Consider the following 18,162-nt stretch of genomic DNA (forward strand, 5'->3'; position numbering starts at 1 on the left):
GCACGACGGCGCGGTGTCTATAAGTATAACGGCAAATATATCTTAACGCAGTACGCGCCACGAAATGTGCACCATGACGACTTAATACATCTACTTATTTACATTATATTATACCAAATAACTTTGTTTTATTATGCAGTAGGTCTTAGTGTTGGTCGGTTTTTAATTGTTATTATTTTTATCACTAAAAATTCAAGTAAGCAAAATGATAAAACGTTGCATTTGTATAAATAAATAAATATCCTACTGGTGGGCTAAGACATATCCGCTTGAAGTGAATTTGAAGCTTATTCCAAAACGCTGTATTGTAGGTTGATTTGGCAGATTTTATCCGATACGTGCAGGTTTCCTCTTGTTTTTTGAAGTTGAGATGAATTATAATCTCATGGAAATTCGGTGGTGCTTGATTTGGTTAGAACTCGCAATCTTAGGTTAAGATTCACCTGTCATGTAAGTGGTTCGTCTCGGCTTAGTGTAAAACAAAGTACAGAGCATTAAGTGATAACAACTTTGATTACTTAGTTGTTACTGAATGGATATATGCTTTGCAATAGTAACGCCAAATGAACACCTGCGACTAGCTATGTTTTTAGGTATCTCATATAAAATTGTTTGTTTTAAAAATTATGACTTATAATATATTTCTTGCCCCCGAAAACCTCTAGACTGCACCAATCTTATAGGTAGCCACATAGCCTATTTATATAGATAACTAGGGGCAGCCAATCCAAACGATTAATTTAGGATGTCAAGTAACTACTGATAACATTACTACGGACAGATTTTTATTGAATCTTAAAGGTTGAAATAGAAAAACACCGCAACGGAAATATTATTTATGTCTATATTAGAAGTAAATGTTATACTTATTCTATAAAAAAGACTTCAACCATTTCAAAAACTATTTATATAATTTTCATTTATTTAGACCAATATTAATCTAGGTATTAGTTTTACGAGGCAAAATAAGTTATCACGATCGCTTTGAAATTTAAACAAAAATATTTACTTTCTCAATTTTGTTTCTTAAACGCACATTATAATATATATATTCTAATTTCTAATATACTGCGTTTTTTATAATCGCATTCATATCATATCGACTTAATTTTAGAAAAATATTTTATTTTATATAGGTACTTTGTGTTTTTTTTTTAACTAAGTAATTATTTTATAATACCTAGGATAAAGTTATTAAGGATAAGATAAAAAACTCTTCAACAGAAATGTCTATAAAATTATTTTATGAAATAAATTTATTATGAACATAAATATAATAACAATGAATAACTGTTAACAAATACAATAAATATTAAAAAAAAAAAACAATTATCCTTATTTAACGATGACGCGAGAAAAACAATTGAAAATATTAAATCGAATAAAGTATATAAAACCAGCACTTACCGATGACAAAATGTATAGTTTTTCGGCTTCCAACGGTTATATTACTTATTATCACAATAAATAAAATCACCATACACTATTAACAAGCAAATATTGCATTTACGAACTCCGCATATTCGCTCAGTGCACAGAGCGAGCGCGCGACAGAACGATCACAGACATGTGAAATCAGCTGTGGCTGCGGCTAACGGAACGTCACACCCCCCCCTTCCCCTCCACACGAGCCGGCCTGCCGCATAGCAGATAAGATAATTCTATTTTATTTACGGATAAACCTGTAATACAAAACACCAATATGCAATTCGTGGGAAATAGCCGCTTTAGAAAAATAATTCATTTTTGTTAAATATTCATATAGACTGTGAGGCATAATTATAACTTACTCAACGAGCCGACGATGAAATACAATCGTGACTTTGTTTTGAAATCATAAATCATATTACGAGAGAAGAAAATGTTCATATATGTATATCGATTGCATATCTCTCATTTCATAGCCATGATCGTATTTTATCAATTTATCAACGGTGAGTGGATTTTACAAGTTATTTTGGTAAAGTTATTTTTATTAGATTAATATGATACTTAATTTTACATGGCTTACAGTAAAAAGTAAAAATAAACTAGTGTTAATTTCAAGTTGATCTGAACCGAAAGTATAATTGAATCCATGGTTCAAATCCGTTCGGGATTTTCTTACTTACATCTTTCTTATTTTTTTTTTTGTAAATGGAATGTCTTTCAACAGCCGAGTGATATTAACATACTATTTATATTTTAATAAATTATTTTATGTAATTAGAAACAGAGCAACCCGCATACTAGGTATATATTTGTTAGATTTGTCAACACTATTTAATATATACAGACATTTGGTGCGCCGTCATATATATTCACTATTTAGGCGCAAAAATTGCAAATGTCACGTAAGAATGAGAAGGCACGTAGCAGATATATCAGAATCAATCTTATATGGTAATATCACTAGAAATAATTCACCACAACAAAACACGTATGAAATGACGCGATTAATGCAAAAATTATTAAAATCGTGGTTCAATCTAGTTGTTTAATAAAGCCACATTGTCTCTTAGAAACTTGTTTAATGATGCAATATCAATTGCCAATCATCATAACGCTGGTCATAGGGGTCGTCTTCGTTTCATTAAATACGTAATTGAACCCTTGAAGGGTCGCCATATTCGTAATAAATGACTTGGTAGTTTCTTCCACTGTTACATTTATTTCTTAAGCACTATTTGAATGGATTATATTGGAAGGTAAGGTCAGGCGAATGTATGCACGAACATTGTGGTCTTAGGTACTTTATTTTGTTGTATCATATCATGTGGCGGAATAAGATATGTTTTTCTTCACATGTGATTTGAATCCACGTTTTTTGTTAAAGATTCACGTATTGCAATTATGAATATTTTGGCTCTTGACCGGAAAAAACGGAGTCCGTTTCTATACATTTTCGATGCAACAGTTTTTTTTTTAATATGAATATATTATTTATCTTATACAATGTCTTGTGATTACTAGGATAGTAAAGTAAAAGTAGACAAAACCAAAGCCACCTTTTCTGTGTCACGCGCAAAAAATGCAAACAGCGTGACTCATCCGTCCGACTCCTTAAGTGGTTTAAGGGAACTTAATAATAAAAACTTTTATGTGTTGCGAATAAAACGCACTTAAATTTATCAGCCGTTACAGAAATAAACATTATTATTTTAATAATAACTAGAGGTTGCACAGTGGTAGAAAGTCGTTCAGAATTAATTATTTTATTTTACTTTAAGTCTTTAAATTTCCCTCTGCTGGGCTAAGAGGCGGTTTTAGCCTCCTCTCCATTTGAGGAGAAGGTTTGGAGCATATTCCACCATGCTACTCCTATGGTTGGTGGATACACATGTGGCAGAATTTCGATGAAATTAGACACATGCAGGTTTCCTTCAACGCCGAGCACGAGATGAATTATAAACATTAATTAAGCACATGAAAATTCAATAATGCTTGCCTGGGATTTCAACTCGCAATCATCGGTTATGATGCAAGCGTTCTAGCCGCTGGACCATCTCGGCTCTAATTAATGAAAATTTGAGGAAAAATCGTATGTTCGCATTTTTTTTATTGAACAATGAAGCAGAACATTGATCTGTTTTATTTTTGCCTATCGTGATTACTTTTTCTGTTATGAATACTATATTATCAAAATTCAATTTGGCAACTTTTTTTAAACCAAAGATAATTTTGTAACATTTTCTTTTCATACGATTTATTATACTATCACTGTGATGCTTATCTCTAATAAATCTATAAATCAATGGTCTGTAAATAAAGTTTTCAAGGACTATTGTTATTTTTATTTCATCACATTATATAGTCGAGATCGTGGATACGAATTCGTGTATATTTACCGAAAGGTCGAAGTTTAGATACGGGCAAGTAATTTTCACATGCCTTAATGTGTTCATGATTTGTGTTTATAATGCAGCTCGTGGTTCGCGGCAAAGGTAAACATCGGGTAGTCATTTATACCCAAATCCAATCTATGAAGAAGTACAGGCAACAAAAATTATAGTAACTGAATTATTATTCCAAGCGTTTTTTGTAATAACTCAGCTGTATCGTAATAAAACAGTTTTTGATTAATATCTATTTAATCATAACACAACACTTAACTACTTACATCCACTTTAATATCACTTGTCATTCTGATCACAGTTCGCCGACACGTTGAAATGCAATTTTTTAAATTCCTAATGATAACCATTTGTTTGACAAGATCTTGACCAATGATGTCGCGCCAATGCAAAGTACATATTTGATTGAGCAAAATATGGTACATATTCTTTATACTCTAAAAATCAATTTAAATTATGTAGTTAGAGTTATACTTATTACTGTATTTGTAAAGAAATCTAAGAACTTCCAAAAAATATCTTTAAAGACTAGAAAGTTAAATATTCAAAGTCTACATTTATAAGCAAAACTACCAATAAAATTGTGAGAGTTACAGTAATTAAGTTAAATGTTTTTTGTTTTTCAACTATCCATCTAAATATAATTTTATAGGTGAAACGCTTGGGTTTATAGAAATAACGAGAAAAAAAAAATACAACGGCCTGAATTTCTGATGCCTGAGGCCCGATGACGTAATTCGGATATTAATATAATACCTTAGAACCTACTATCGAGCTGATTTGATGACGGAGATCGGGAGGGTTCAATGGTTACAATGGTTTTCGATATTTTGTATATCTCTACACTTATTTGTTTGGGACACACAACTAATTACAGTCAGTAAATATTATTAAATAAATATAAAGCTAAACTATAATATTACACATTTATTAATTAAAAAACGAAATAAAAATTACGTTAGAAATTCAGAAAACAAGATAAAAATTTTCATTGTCTTTTTTTATTGTGTCTAATTCTCCTATATTGTAAGCTTCAACTTACTAGCATCGATATGGTCAGTCACCTTGATCTTTACGTGTAACAACGAACATGACCTTAGACGTCACCTTTAAGTCAAATAAAAGAATGTAAATAGACGTTTAAATAGAAATATGGCTACCACCATTTCTTATTTAATAAACCTTGTTTGTGATAAAATGATTTTACTTATTTTTATATATTGTATATGTTACTGTAAAAGCTCCAACTACGGTAAATCTTAAGATTTTCCAGTAAAAGTTAAGATTTACCGATTATAAATGGTAAATGTCCATTAAACTTTGGGATTCGAACTTTTACCATCATTCACTTGGTAAATCTTAGGATGTTAGGTTAGGTTGGAATGGTAAAAGTCCGAAAAAGTCGTCCTTTTATAATAAATACTTACATTTACCAACTCATGTCGGTAAATCTTAAGTTTTACTGGAAAATCTTAAGATTTACTTTAGTTCGAGCTTTTACAGTAACATATATATATTTACTTGGTGACAGGGCTTTGTGTAAGACCAGCGACTCGATAGATATATAGATACTTAGTATTGTTGAGTTCCGGTGTACAGAGTGAGTGAGCCAGTAATTACAGACATAGGGGATATAGTTAAGAAGTTCCTTAGTTCCCAAGGTTGATGGCGCATTAGCGATGTAAAAAATAAAGAAATAAATTTTTATTAAGGACACGTCACAATTGAAAAAATATTATATAAACAAATCTGACAAAACTAAATAAAGTATTATTAATTATTGATTTAAAAAAACACAAAAATTGGTTGAGATTGGTTAAGGTGACCCATTTGCCCGTTCACCTACCTATAATATTACAAAATATTATAGTTTCAGTCCGCTTGTGTCCAACTGTTCACGATTTCCTAAACGGCTAAGAAGATTTGAGGCATACCCCACAACGCTCTTCTAGAACGGATTGGTGAATATAAATGTGTCAAAATATCGTCTGATAAACGCAGAATCTCTCACGATGTTTTCCTTTCAACTATGAAGTGCGTTATAACTATAAATTATGCCTTTGAAACCTCAGATAGTCCAGATTTGAACCCGATATTCCAGCAGGGATCCGAACGTACTCTATCTACATGGTCATCTCGGTTAAATAGCACGAGGTTCACATGACAAATGAGTCAGTATTAACTACAACGAACTGTTTTTTTTGGTGACCTTTTATATCGCCTTGGTTTTACATCGCTATGAGATTTTTACTAATAAATTGTCAATGTCATAGTAACCTTATTTGATTTGATCGTTATAATATTTAACGGAAAGAAGATAACAATATCATCATCAAAAAAAACTGAACAATGAGCTTAACAAAAATGATTGAAAATACACTGAATTGATAATATCCCATCAAAAACATAAATATGAAAATGAGAGCAAAGCCCAATATTATGATATATACCTTCAACGACGAAAGAAGTGAGATCTAAATGGGTGCCACGTTCAATGGTCCTTCCTGAAATTTATTTATAACTACATAAAATATCATTTCTTCTTATAACTTAGGATAATATATTGTAGCCTAAGGTCTGTCTTGGCTCATATCATATAGTTTGACACGTTTATGTCAAATAGTTTTTGAGTTATGAGGAGGTCAAAAGTGGCTCCAAATGGTTCATGTAATATTACACACGGTGCTGCTCGCCAGTTCTGTTACTTGAACTTGGCTGACACGCTACCGCGTGTCTAGATCAGTTTTAATTCCTGACTTAATACGCGGATGAATATTAATTTGATTGAAATTCTTTTACTTTCATAATAAAGTTTTTTTAAACATAAAGATTCCTATTTTTTTATATAATCAATCTATACTGTTCTATTTTTATGTTCAGTTGATGTTTTTTAAATATTATAAATACTAGCAATCCCACATTAAAGGTAAGTATTATAGCGTGATCAGTATTGAGCAAAGCGATGTATCCGCCCGAATAGCGATTAATAACATCTTACTGCACGCTTCACCTTTTTTCTCAAATAAATTTTAATATATTACTGGTCCAAATTATAAAGTTTTTATGATGATGTTGTTCTTCTGCAAATTATCGGCCACGGTCGTATGTATGGGGATTAGCGAACCGCGCAAGGAATTAGGCTGCACTTCTCCAGTTCTCTGGTTCGTGTAATCCAATGGGACTGCAAATCCGGCATGATCAGAAAGAATTCAGGCTCAGGACCAACGGCTGCACCTACTTTCTGGGATAGGTTTTAAGCAAAGTTAACTAAAATTATAATATTTAATATCTAACCATTAGACCAACGAGTTTTAGAATAGATTGATATAATCGATCGCGTGTCGCGGAACTTTCAGCAGCCGGTGTTTAATTAACGAAGTCGAAGTGGATTTACTAAATATAGGAACACGTGTAAAGCTAAGGTCGCACTGTAAACCTCTAACGCGCGATTTTCATTTTTGCGGCTTCAATCCGCACTGCGTCACCTCAAAATTGTATTATTGTAATTGGCTATTTTTTTTCGCGAGTCAGTCTACGGAAATAATATTATGATTACAGACGTACAGAAATGCGAAAATCAAACTGGGTTATTTTGCGCAATGCAAGCTAGCCCTTATTGTTGCTAGTTGCATAGTGACTGGAGTAAAAGTAAAGTTCTTGCGGGGACAACTCTGTATAGATGCAAGTGCATGTATAGATTTGCTTACAATTTCAACATATTACGGTGTGTTTCCACTGAAATGATAGGGAATTTCTGTGCTATGCTACGAAAAATCGAGAATTTTCTTTTGTGAAGATGCAGCCTTACTTACATATAAAATATTAATATAGGTTAAATATTTAACATGAATATATCATATAACGTCTCTACTTCAATGAGTATTACCACAACTTAATTAAAACATAATTAGTGAGATTCAGTTGGAGAGACAAGTCATTTTTTATTTTCAAGAATCGACACTATTCTTGAAAATAAAAAATGTTTTAGTGGTAGTGGAAATAAAACAACACGTACCGTTTCGAAAATAAATTCTAATTTTTTTGTTGTAAATCAAGCGGTGAACCAAAACCAAACAATTCTATTTCTAAAATTTTGCTCGTGTCGAGAATATTTTAAATTCAATCATATATTTGTTTAGACCGGACCATGACATCCCTCGTAATTGTCATGATTTGATACATCTGCTAGTTTATATGGCAGTTAACAATTTCGGTCAAATCACAGTTTCAATGCCTTTTACGGGACAAAGATATCTAATTGAAAGACGGGACACAAATGAAAAAGAGAGCGTGAATCGACCTACATGGTTAGATTGACAAATAGAATTTAAATTTAGAAGTATTTATATGATCGAAAAAAAATACGACGACGACACGAATTCCCGACTGTGAAACCGCAAACGAAGTTATAAACTGTATTTTATTGTATATCACAACAAAATATAAAAAAATAAACACTCGATGGTAAGTAGTCACATTCACGCTGTACGAAAGATTAACCATCCTTCGCAACGTTGATGTGTCACCGACCTTGGGAATTAAGATTTTATGTCACTTGTACCTGTAGTTACATTGGCTCACTCACCCTTCAAACCGGAACACAACAATACAAAGTCTGATGATTGGGTGGACAACCTACGCAGATGGGTTTCAGTAGTTGTACAAAGAGCTACCACTAGACACCGTTGTGCTAACCAGAATGCCAGATAAACTAAAAAACACATTTCAAACATTAATTCGAAAATTTATTAATTTTTGTTTCACAATATAACAAAGCAGAGGTAGCCAAATCCGAAAGAGCTAGTTTGTTAATAATTTGGTTTGCAATTTTACACACAAACAGCGGTCACATTAGCGTGAGTTTATTGTTAGCGCATTATTGCAGCGCAGTAGTTTCTATTCCCATTGTCAACTGTTAAATACGTGAATGTTTACTAAGTTCATAAATACGACTTATGTAACAATTACGGATTGACATTAACAATTTCAACAACTTTAACGCAGGTGGAGCAGAAGCGTATAAATTTTTGTATAATTAGTGTCAAATGTCTTTAATCAAGAGTGATCGTTGATAATTGAATGTATAATGACGGGTGCGATGGCTTCGCGTGTTGAATGTTTTCTTTCAGAGTCAATAGAGCACGAAGGTGCTTAACATTCGAAGTTCTCATTTCTCTATTGCACAGAATGTTATTTCCTTCACAAATAAATGTTTATGGGACAAAATTAAACGAGATATTTAATTGACTCTATATTTAATATTATAAATTTATAGTGTTTTTTTCATAGTGGCGTTATATTAAAATTTAGCGTATAAATTTTAAATTATAATTAAATTACTGGTTCCTCTACCTTATACCGTTTTGATTTGAATCAGAAACGGATCTCTATTATTTGTCATGCACGTCTATCCCGATCATCAAAAGCCGTAAGCAAATTTCACAATAATAGCTGTACTTAGTTGCTCTACAAAGAAAATGTAGATTATTGCTGAGCAAAATTCTAAATTACCCGTACAGCGAAATAACAAAAGTTTTAACTAGTAACTCCTCATTTATCGCTGGATCTCTGTTAAATGACAGTTATTGTTAGCAGTCTGGTCATGTCTTAGGATAAGTTAAGATTTTGTTTTCATCTTTTTTGATCCAATTGTATTCTAATCACGTAAAGTTTTATAGAGAAAGAGTAAAGAGAATTCTTATGTTACTTTCACTTGTAAATCTTAGGAGTCTAGGTACAAATGTTATGTACGTCGTATGATTATTAAACCGAAGCGGATGTCGGCTAAGTACGGAGAAAAATTTTACTCATGTGTGTCACATTTATTTTCTTCGTCCTAAATAACGTTAAATGCTTATCAATAGATATATTGAGATCTTATCTTAGTGATAGGGTTCAAAAAGTTGCACAAAATGTGTGAAATCGTTCGTTACACTGTCAGATGAGACTTTTTGCAGGGTTTGTTTTTGTGTCCTTTTCAAATTTATTTTAGAGATTTAGGAGATCAAGCTATTTTTAAAGTGAGTTGCGTTTTCATTTTTCAATGTAATACATTAACTACCATATTAGTTAACAATTTATTGCTGTTAATTTAAAATGTTAAAATTTATAACTATGAATAATATAGTTCGTAATGCTAAAATTTATAATGTTTTATACAATTTACGTACAATTTACATAAAATTATTATAACATTCATTAACCGCCTGCTTAATAATTATAGTTTAAACCGTTTAAGTAACTTTATTATTTTCGTATTCAGGTGTTGTACTTGCAATCGCGTTTGCTTCAACGAGGTAAATGACTTATGAATATTAATAAAAGATTTTCCTAGCATTTACTGGTGTCGATTTTAAAAATAACCTAAATGTAATAATTTAGTAGTAGTAACGCGTTTAGTTTTAAGAACGATAACTTCAAATATTTTATTATATAGCATATTTTATTCTCAAAATCTGTTCTACCTATTTTATACATTAGGCGATTAATGATATCTGTTGATTATGTTTTTTTTTTTTGTAAAATAGTAAGCACGGACTACCATTGGCCGGTATCATTGTCAAACGTACTTTTGACTAATGACATATAAAGGTTTGTTTGACAACTTGAATCTTAATCTGTGCCCTCTCGACCCAAATAAAAGCCAAATATAAAAAAAAAAAAACTTTAATCTTGTCATCTGTGGTAGATTTATATTAATCACTTTCAGATATTTTTCACGAATTTTGCCTTCACCGCTGAGCACGAGATGAATTAAAAAGAAATTAATGATGAGTGATGAATTAAAGTGAATTATAACAAAGGTCCTCAACGATCACCGCGATAGACGAGTTGGATATAAAAGCTAGTTTGTAATGCATATTTTCGTACCAGCCGAACCCACGGCTTTGCTCGGGCGAATATTTATAAAACTTTATAGCACACAAACAAAAAAAATCTTTCATTTCCCATACAAACTTTCAGCTTCACACCTTAAAAGGATATTAAAAACTAATATTTGACCTGCCCCGGGACTCAAACTATCTCCATACCAAATTGCATGAAAATCGGTTCAGCGGTGTAAGCGTGAACAGATAACAGAGTTACTTTCACATTTGTAATATTAGTAGTACTATTGTATAGATATACGTAGAGAACACGGACTCCTCACATCCTGTCTGACCTTCCTAAATAACTAAAAGAAAAACACGTTTGTGTTTTGTTTGTGATCTTTGTTGATGATATTAGAAATGTAGGATAATAATATTGGGTATTAAATTGATTGAATTATGTATCTATGAATTATATAATATGTATATATATATATTAAAAAAAAAAACAGACAAAAAGCGATCCGTTTTATAGTTTTGTTGTTTTTACGGTTTTCTTCCAGATTCAGCACTCGGTTTGCGATAACTTCTTAAAAACATGTGCATATCATAAAAGGTCATGTGATGATATGAAAAGTACTCAGGATTTTGGTAAAAAGAACATTTTTCTGCTCCGCGACCAAGAGTCTGAAACAGGTTAACAAATAAAACGATTGCAAAGAATAAAAAAAAAAAAAAAAAACAAGATTTGCGATTAATATCCCTAATTATTAAAATTTTCGGCTCTTAAAGTTCAACTTACCTTATAATCTTTTTTACATTTTCTCTCGTTTTTCACTTAGCCTAATAGAGTACTATTAAGGTTAAAACACAGGTGTTATATCATTTTAAAATTGTTTGTCTAAAAAGTTCATATAAAACAATTTTTAGACTATTTCGATGAAGCATTACATACCTCACCATCGGTGCAGCGAAATATACCCTTTGGAAAGTGTGGGAGAGTTTCGAATTGAGGTGTTATGTTATCACAGGGTAAATTGTGTCCATATTTTCTTTTCTAAAGATAAACACACAAATTAATATCAATATTAATACGATTCGTACCGCGTGTTGTCGAAATTCGCGCAATTATTTTTTGCGCGTGCTTTTGTACGGTAACTTACATGGGGAGAAAATTATTGCTTAGTATGCTTAGTGCAACCCGTCTGGGTAGGTGCCACATACTCATCTTTAATTCGACCTAACAGCAATATTTTTTTGTATTGTCGGAGTTCGGTTTTAAGTTTGAGTAAGCATGTGTAAATAGAGGCACCAGGGACATAACATAATATTAGTTTCCAATGTTAGTTATGGTGGTAGTTTTATATTTAATTCAACGAAAAATATGATGACGATTCAAAAGTGCCTACTTGAATAAAGAATATCTTGAATTTTATGTTCAATATTTCTTCCAATGTCAATGTTGATCATCAGGTAGACATTTTTTTGAGTCTGTCCACCTATAAGGAATGAACAATGCGCCACCGATCTTGGCACCTGTCCAGATTGGCTTGCAAAAGCGCTACCACTAAATAAATTCAACTATCACGTCTTTATTTTATGAGAGAAAATTTAAATACATTAAAAATATATAAAACTGTTTTGAATAAAATGCGTTACACACGTAGATGATACTACAGTATTATCTCAAGATAACATAACGCGATAAAGTAAAATATTTTATACATATAAACACGGATAATATTGTAACGTAACTGTTAGCATATCTTTGTTAAAAATATCCGAAAAGGAGTCTCGAGATTCAAGATTATAAAAAGATGGAACAGTAAATACTCCTCCACTCCCTTATAACAATAAATATTACAGTTAATACATAATAAAAATACTTGAACGTCAAATTACAATACAAGATATTCGGGTGCAATTATTTAAATACAAAAGTCTTTAGTCGACATAGAAGTATTACACTATCTTATTGACTGTCAAAATTCTACCACCAGTACGGAAATAAACTCCTCAGACTTGAGAAGAACCGGTGAAAGAAACAGCGGTATATTTATTTCTTTGTCCGTTTTTTTTGTCCAATTTAATTCTCCTCTATAGTTTTGTTACTGAATTTATATGAATTTCGCGTAAGTTAGATATCTTACATCATACATCGTGGGTGCTGACGGGTTACACTCACAGGGGATTGCACGACACAGTTCGCACAGCGTATCTTCACTCTTTTTGGATTTAGTTAGATCACTTTCACAAATATCACTTTTGTATCGATTAATATATTTTGGAATACATCGGCAATCAGAAAAAACCGTTAAACGAAATTGGCTTGATAACATTTTTGGATGTTTTTATAAATGACTTTTTTAATAAAACTTAACGTAGGTAGAAAACGTTTTCATTTTTGATAGATCGTGACGAAAAAGTTTTTTGACTTATGCCATTAGTATTTATTTTTTAATTCCAATTAAAATCTTAGAGCATTCTTAGATATACTTTCTTAGAGTCAAAAAAATAAATAATACCATTATTTAAATAATCGTGTTATTTATTTGACATTTATGGCGTCAAGTAAATAGCGACTGATTCCGCAACCAGTAACAAAAATGTACCGTTATCTTGGAACGGAGGAAAAGCCGCCTAAGTTTTGAATGTGTAAGCAAATAGGTAGTTTTAATGGGTTTTCCATTTTTTATTCGTAACGATTTTCATCTGTACAAACTAATGCATCCGTGAATGTGTTTAGACTGGTGGTCTTCACACGGGTGGCATAATTATGTTTTGGCTCCACTGCAGTTTCACATTTTAGAATATTTGATACTACTTGATTTCTAGATATTTAGTAACATTTATTAAATATAGATAATGTTCTAAGAACCCTGGAGTAAAACTATGGATTAAAGCAACATACATATGTGTCTATGTATACGTTCATTATTTATCAACTTCCGTTTCGAATGTCTCGAGAACAGTAAAACTTTAACATAATTTACAATATTAAACACTTTATAATATTTAAGTTATTTATCATTATTAAAAGGGAGTTGTCAAGCGATGGCATAAAAAAAACTCTAGAATATAAAATGAATATTTATTATAGCTTTCGGGCATTTTTTAATTTACGCATTAGATTGTATCCAGTTCGTGTATCCTGAAACTCTTGCGTAAACACCTGGGAAACGACCGTCTCCGCAACCATTACCGAAGGAGACGATACCGACCACAATACCGTTATGAAGGAGAGGGCCGCCTGAGTCCTGAGTGCAACTGTCCCGTCCTCCCACGTTCAGATATCCAGCACACAACATATTGTCGGTGATTACGCTACCATAAATATTTCTGCAAGTATTTTGGTTGACTGTCCAGACCTGGACGTGGCGAAGTTGTTCAGACGCCGAACCATCGAACTAAAAAAATGGGATTTTTTTAACCTATCAATTAACACACATATTACATAATTGGTCCTTAACTGACTTGAAAAAAAAACAGTATTTTATTGATATTTTTATCTTATAACAAGTATAAATAATGATATCCTAACTATATTGGTGTTAGAATGTCCAGATATCGTAGTGTTTATACGAGTACTTACAGATGTCTTGCCCCATCCTATAACCCATACGGCTTGGTTATCAGCAAGCGCATAATTGCTACCAGGTATTTGTCCAACTTGCACAGTGTTTCCAAAAGTAAAGGCTTGGGAAACTCTCAATACGCTGACATCATTGTTATTCAATGTAAAGCTGGGATGATTGATGATGTTAGATACAGTATAGACGGAACCACCGCTGTTGGCAAAGGTGGAGCCGACTCGAATTTGGAATAAATTAGATGGTTCACGGCTGAAATTAAAGTAAAATCTTAATTACTGTTAATGTCAGAATATGCTCGCAGTTGTTTAAATTTTCCTTTGCTTTGTTTTTTTTTTATTTGTATCAATCATTTTATTTTTAGCATGTTTATCTTATCTTTTTAGCTTAATCTGTAAGCATGAATTTAATAAGATGCAAGCATGCAAAATAATTTAACAAAAATTAACATGTTCCCTGTTCAAATAGCCGACACAATGGTGAAACAATGACACAGACACAATGGTGAAACACAATGTACGAATCACATGTGGTGGTGTGAATAGAAAGATTAATTTGTTCAAAATTAAACAAAATTTTAAATGTGATGTGATCCAGAATATCATTGATGTAGTTATACAGTGTTGCCAATGATTCAATTCAGTCGATTGCTAAAGATAAATATGAGAAAAACGTGTAACTTTTAAACAAATTATTATAAAGATAACATTTTGAGATATATACCTATTTGTAAAAATACTTACGCGATAACTTTTCGTCATATGTCATTAATATTATATTTCTAACATGTAACACGTCTTCCATAGAACATACACTATTGAAAATTCGACAAGCCAGAAGCCTGATTTTAATACAAACAACTCATTTTTTGTTTATTAACTAAGTAGTCATTAAAATATTGTTAAGTTTTTTAATGTGTTATTATATGTTGACATAAACAACGTAGACATAAATTACAAAATATTTTTACTTACAAAAAGCAATGAGCAGCAGAAAGAACAGATCTGTTGTTGATGATTGTACCTCCACATTCTTGGCGGTAACTTGAACCGAATAACTTTAAAACTGCTGCCCCAAATGGATATTGGTTAATAGTAGTCAATGATCCACCTACTATTCTCTGCTGTGAGGGTAAAGCTACAAGAATACAAAAACATAATACATATTATTATAAAATGTCAATAGATAAATGTGGTGCAATTTAAGCTTATAAAAATTTTAATAATCAACTTTCGTCCACTCATGGAGTTAAGATAAAATGGAAAACTCATTGTCATGAGAGCGTCCACTATACAGTCATGAGCATTTAAATGTCATTGTCAAACAAAAAAATGACAAGGTTAATAATTCATATCATCGTAATCGTCAAATTGAATTTATGTATTATTGAATTAATAAATACATAATCGAATATTAGAGTACACGTTTCACTGGAAAGATAAAATCCTCTGTACTGTGTGCTTAAGCGCATATGACAGTAAATATTGCGCTAGTTTTCATTGCGTGCTAACAAAACATACCGGTTTGTTTGATTGAATAAAAGCTGCAATAGACGTTTTAAGTAGAATTGACTTATTTTCTTTATATTTAAAATATAATTTATTTTAAAATAAATCCAAGGATTATAACAACATGCCAAAAGAAAGCATTATCTCCGGTGCTGCAAGGACATTTTCGTGTTTATTGCGCCTATACGAGGAATATCTTTATAAGCGTATATTGCACATATATCAATATACGTGAACTCGAAGTTTAACTCTGTATATATTTCTGTATAAAATATATATTAACTATACCATGTGTAATGGTCCATTAATTTTATGACGAGCAATATTTTATCTTAAAATAAATATTTAAGCATCTTTATCGTGGGTGACGTGCATTAGTATTTTTTATATCTTACAGATTGGCTGTCTATGGACCGTCTTCCTTCCATTTAAAACAAATAATAAAACCTACTTCTATATAAAAATAATAGCTTCTTGACATTATACGTATCCTCTATATAAGAATTACTTACCCAGAACAGCAGTGAGGCACAAAGCCAAGAGATAGACAATTTTTATCATGATCGTCAAATGCCAACTACACGTGTTCACAAAAATTGGGCGTCTATTTATATTAAATCCTTAATCGTATAATTGATTGAAAAACATTTTATGTATTTTTTTATCATGTTAATAAAATAATACCTTATATCTTTGTAAATATTCAGTACATGCTCGTTTTAGAGATCCGTAGATAAAGTAAAAATAAAAACATTTTTTTTACATTTATTAGAAAAGTTTGAGATAATAACAAATCCGTGCAACTCCTCCACGTAGACTAGGAAGACGTAGGTAGATCCTCAATAAAACCAGATACACATAGTTTATCCTGAGTTACATATCTTGGTGAGATTGAGTGGATACTAAGAACAATACTTTCGAATACGAGTTTTATCTATCTCGAAGGGTTTAATAGGGGTTGATATTTCTTATATAGGTTAGTCTGGAAGTCCGACATTTTGAAGTTAGAAGCATGAAATTTTATTTTTGGGCTACTGATTAAAATGAGTTAATACGTATTTAAGCGTTCCTTGATATTTTTCGCCTAAGCGGAGAAATAGAGTTTGACATTTCGTATATAGGATAGTTTGGAAGACCGTCATTTTTGAAGTTAGAAGCATGAAACTTTATTTTTGGGCTACCGATTAAAAATGAGTTTATACGCATTTAAGCGTTTCTGAATATTCTACGCGGGCAAAGCCGCCGGTAACAGCTATTTTCTATATAAAAATAATAGCTTCTTGACATTATACGTATCCTCTATATACGAATTATTTACCCACAACAGCAGTGAGGCACAAAGCCAAGAGATAGACAATTTTTATCATGGTCGTCAAATGCGAACTACACGTGTTCACAAAAATTAGGCGTCTATTTATATTAAATCCTTAATCGTATGATTGATTGACAAACATTTTATTTATTTTTTTATCATGTTAATAAAATAATACCTTATATCTTTGTAAATATTCAGTACATGCTCGTTTTAGAGATCCGTAGATAAAGTAAAAATAAAAACTTTTTTTTACATTTATTAGAAAAGTTTGAGATAATAACAAATCCGTGCAACTCCTCCACGTAGACTAGGAAGACGTAGGTAGATCCTCAATAAAACCAGATACACATATTTTATCCTGAGTTACATATCTTGGTGAGATTGAGTGGATACTAAGCGTACAGATCGCAATACAAATTAAACCTCCAAACGACTCCCGGATACGTTACTCTGGAATTATCCCATGAGCCTATACAACAAAATATAGGTATAATCAATTTTATATGTACTGAAACGGAAGGCAATAACAGCTAGTAGGCTAGGCTCGGCTCGGCTTAGCATATAGGGTCGCGTTACAGTACATAATATTAAAGTAACTGACAGACATTCAATGCATCGCCGAAACCGGTGCGTCTATTTGGATGCAATTTTGCAAAGATTTTTTTTATGGAACATAGAAGGTGAGCAAATAAGGAGGATTATTCAAAATTCGTCTCTGTAACGCCACACTATATGTTAAGCCGAGCCGAGTCGAACCGAGCCCAGCCAAGCTAAAGCTAAAGCCAAGCCAAAGCTATTTCACTACTGTTATTGCTGGAACTGCCCGCCAAGCCCGCCTGTCACTATTATTGACGTCACATCCCATTATACAGTGAGAGGAATTGAATACCCGAACCATTCTTTTCGGAACGTCATTCTCTATTTATGCAAGTGAGACCGTTGCCGTGGCCGATGGCAACCGTAGTAACAAAAGAAAAGAGGGATGCCGCGATAGCTACGAAAGAATATAACAAGTTGTAAAAATATAAAAGATTAATAAAAACTATATACAGGGTTATTGGTAATTCGACGTATTCCCGTCAGGACGTGATAGGGGTGACTATTTGC

At 32.0% G+C, this 18,162-nt stretch overlaps 3 protein-coding genes across 9 annotated transcripts in view; 1 reads left to right on the forward strand and 2 right to left on the reverse strand.

The window, feature by feature from the left end:
* LOC113393624 (myosin-IIIb-like) overlaps positions 1 to 1,585 on the reverse strand; it is a 48,917-nt gene extending 47,332 nt beyond the window's left edge. For 6 of the 7 annotated variants that reach the window (XM_064216475.1, XM_026630611.2, XM_026630613.2 and 3 more), the window contains exon 1: positions 1,408 to 1,584. The gene's annotated coding sequence lies outside the window, so the exon portion shown is untranslated. Of the gene's footprint in view, positions 1 to 1,407 lie in introns of all 7 variants that reach the window. The other variant, XM_026630612.2, reaches the window with a different exon arrangement.
* Positions 1 to 18,162, forward strand: part of LOC113398275 (septin-7) — a 477,393-nt gene that overhangs the window by 178,361 nt on the left and 280,870 nt on the right. The gene's annotated exons all lie outside the window — the stretch shown is intronic.
* LOC113393629 (trypsin CFT-1-like) lies at positions 13,727 to 16,339 on the reverse strand. Its single transcript, XM_026630618.2, has 4 exons — positions 16,253 to 16,339; positions 15,207 to 15,369; positions 14,235 to 14,484; positions 13,727 to 14,049 (listed from the first exon to the last, which is right to left on the reverse strand). Exons 1-4 carry the CDS (start codon positions 16,299 to 16,301, stop codon positions 13,762 to 13,764), a joined length of 750 nt encoding a protein of 249 aa, XP_026486403.2. The 5' UTR covers positions 16,302 to 16,339; the 3' UTR covers positions 13,727 to 13,761.

This window comes from Vanessa tameamea, chromosome 2 (genome assembly GCF_037043105.1).
Source record: "Vanessa tameamea isolate UH-Manoa-2023 chromosome 2, ilVanTame1 primary haplotype, whole genome shotgun sequence".
In the NCBI taxonomy this organism is placed as follows: Eukaryota; Metazoa; Arthropoda; class Insecta; order Lepidoptera; family Nymphalidae; genus Vanessa; species Vanessa tameamea.

What these genes read in the sequence shown, in the direction of transcription:
- LOC113393629 (XM_026630618.2), bottom strand. Translation starts at nt 16,301, where the DNA reads ATGATAAAAATTGTCTATCTCTTGGCTTTGTGCCTCACTGCTGTTCTG. An exon ending in GTGCCTCACTGCTGTTCTGG is followed by an intron (nt 15,370 to 16,252) that starts GTAAGTAATTCT and finishes GTATTCTTGTAG; the next exon opens with CTTTACCCTCACAGCAGAGA. An exon ending in TCTGCTGCTCATTGCTTTTT is followed by an intron (nt 14,485 to 15,206) that starts GTAAGTAAAAAT and finishes CTTTAATTTCAG; the next exon opens with CCGTGAACCATCTAATTTAT.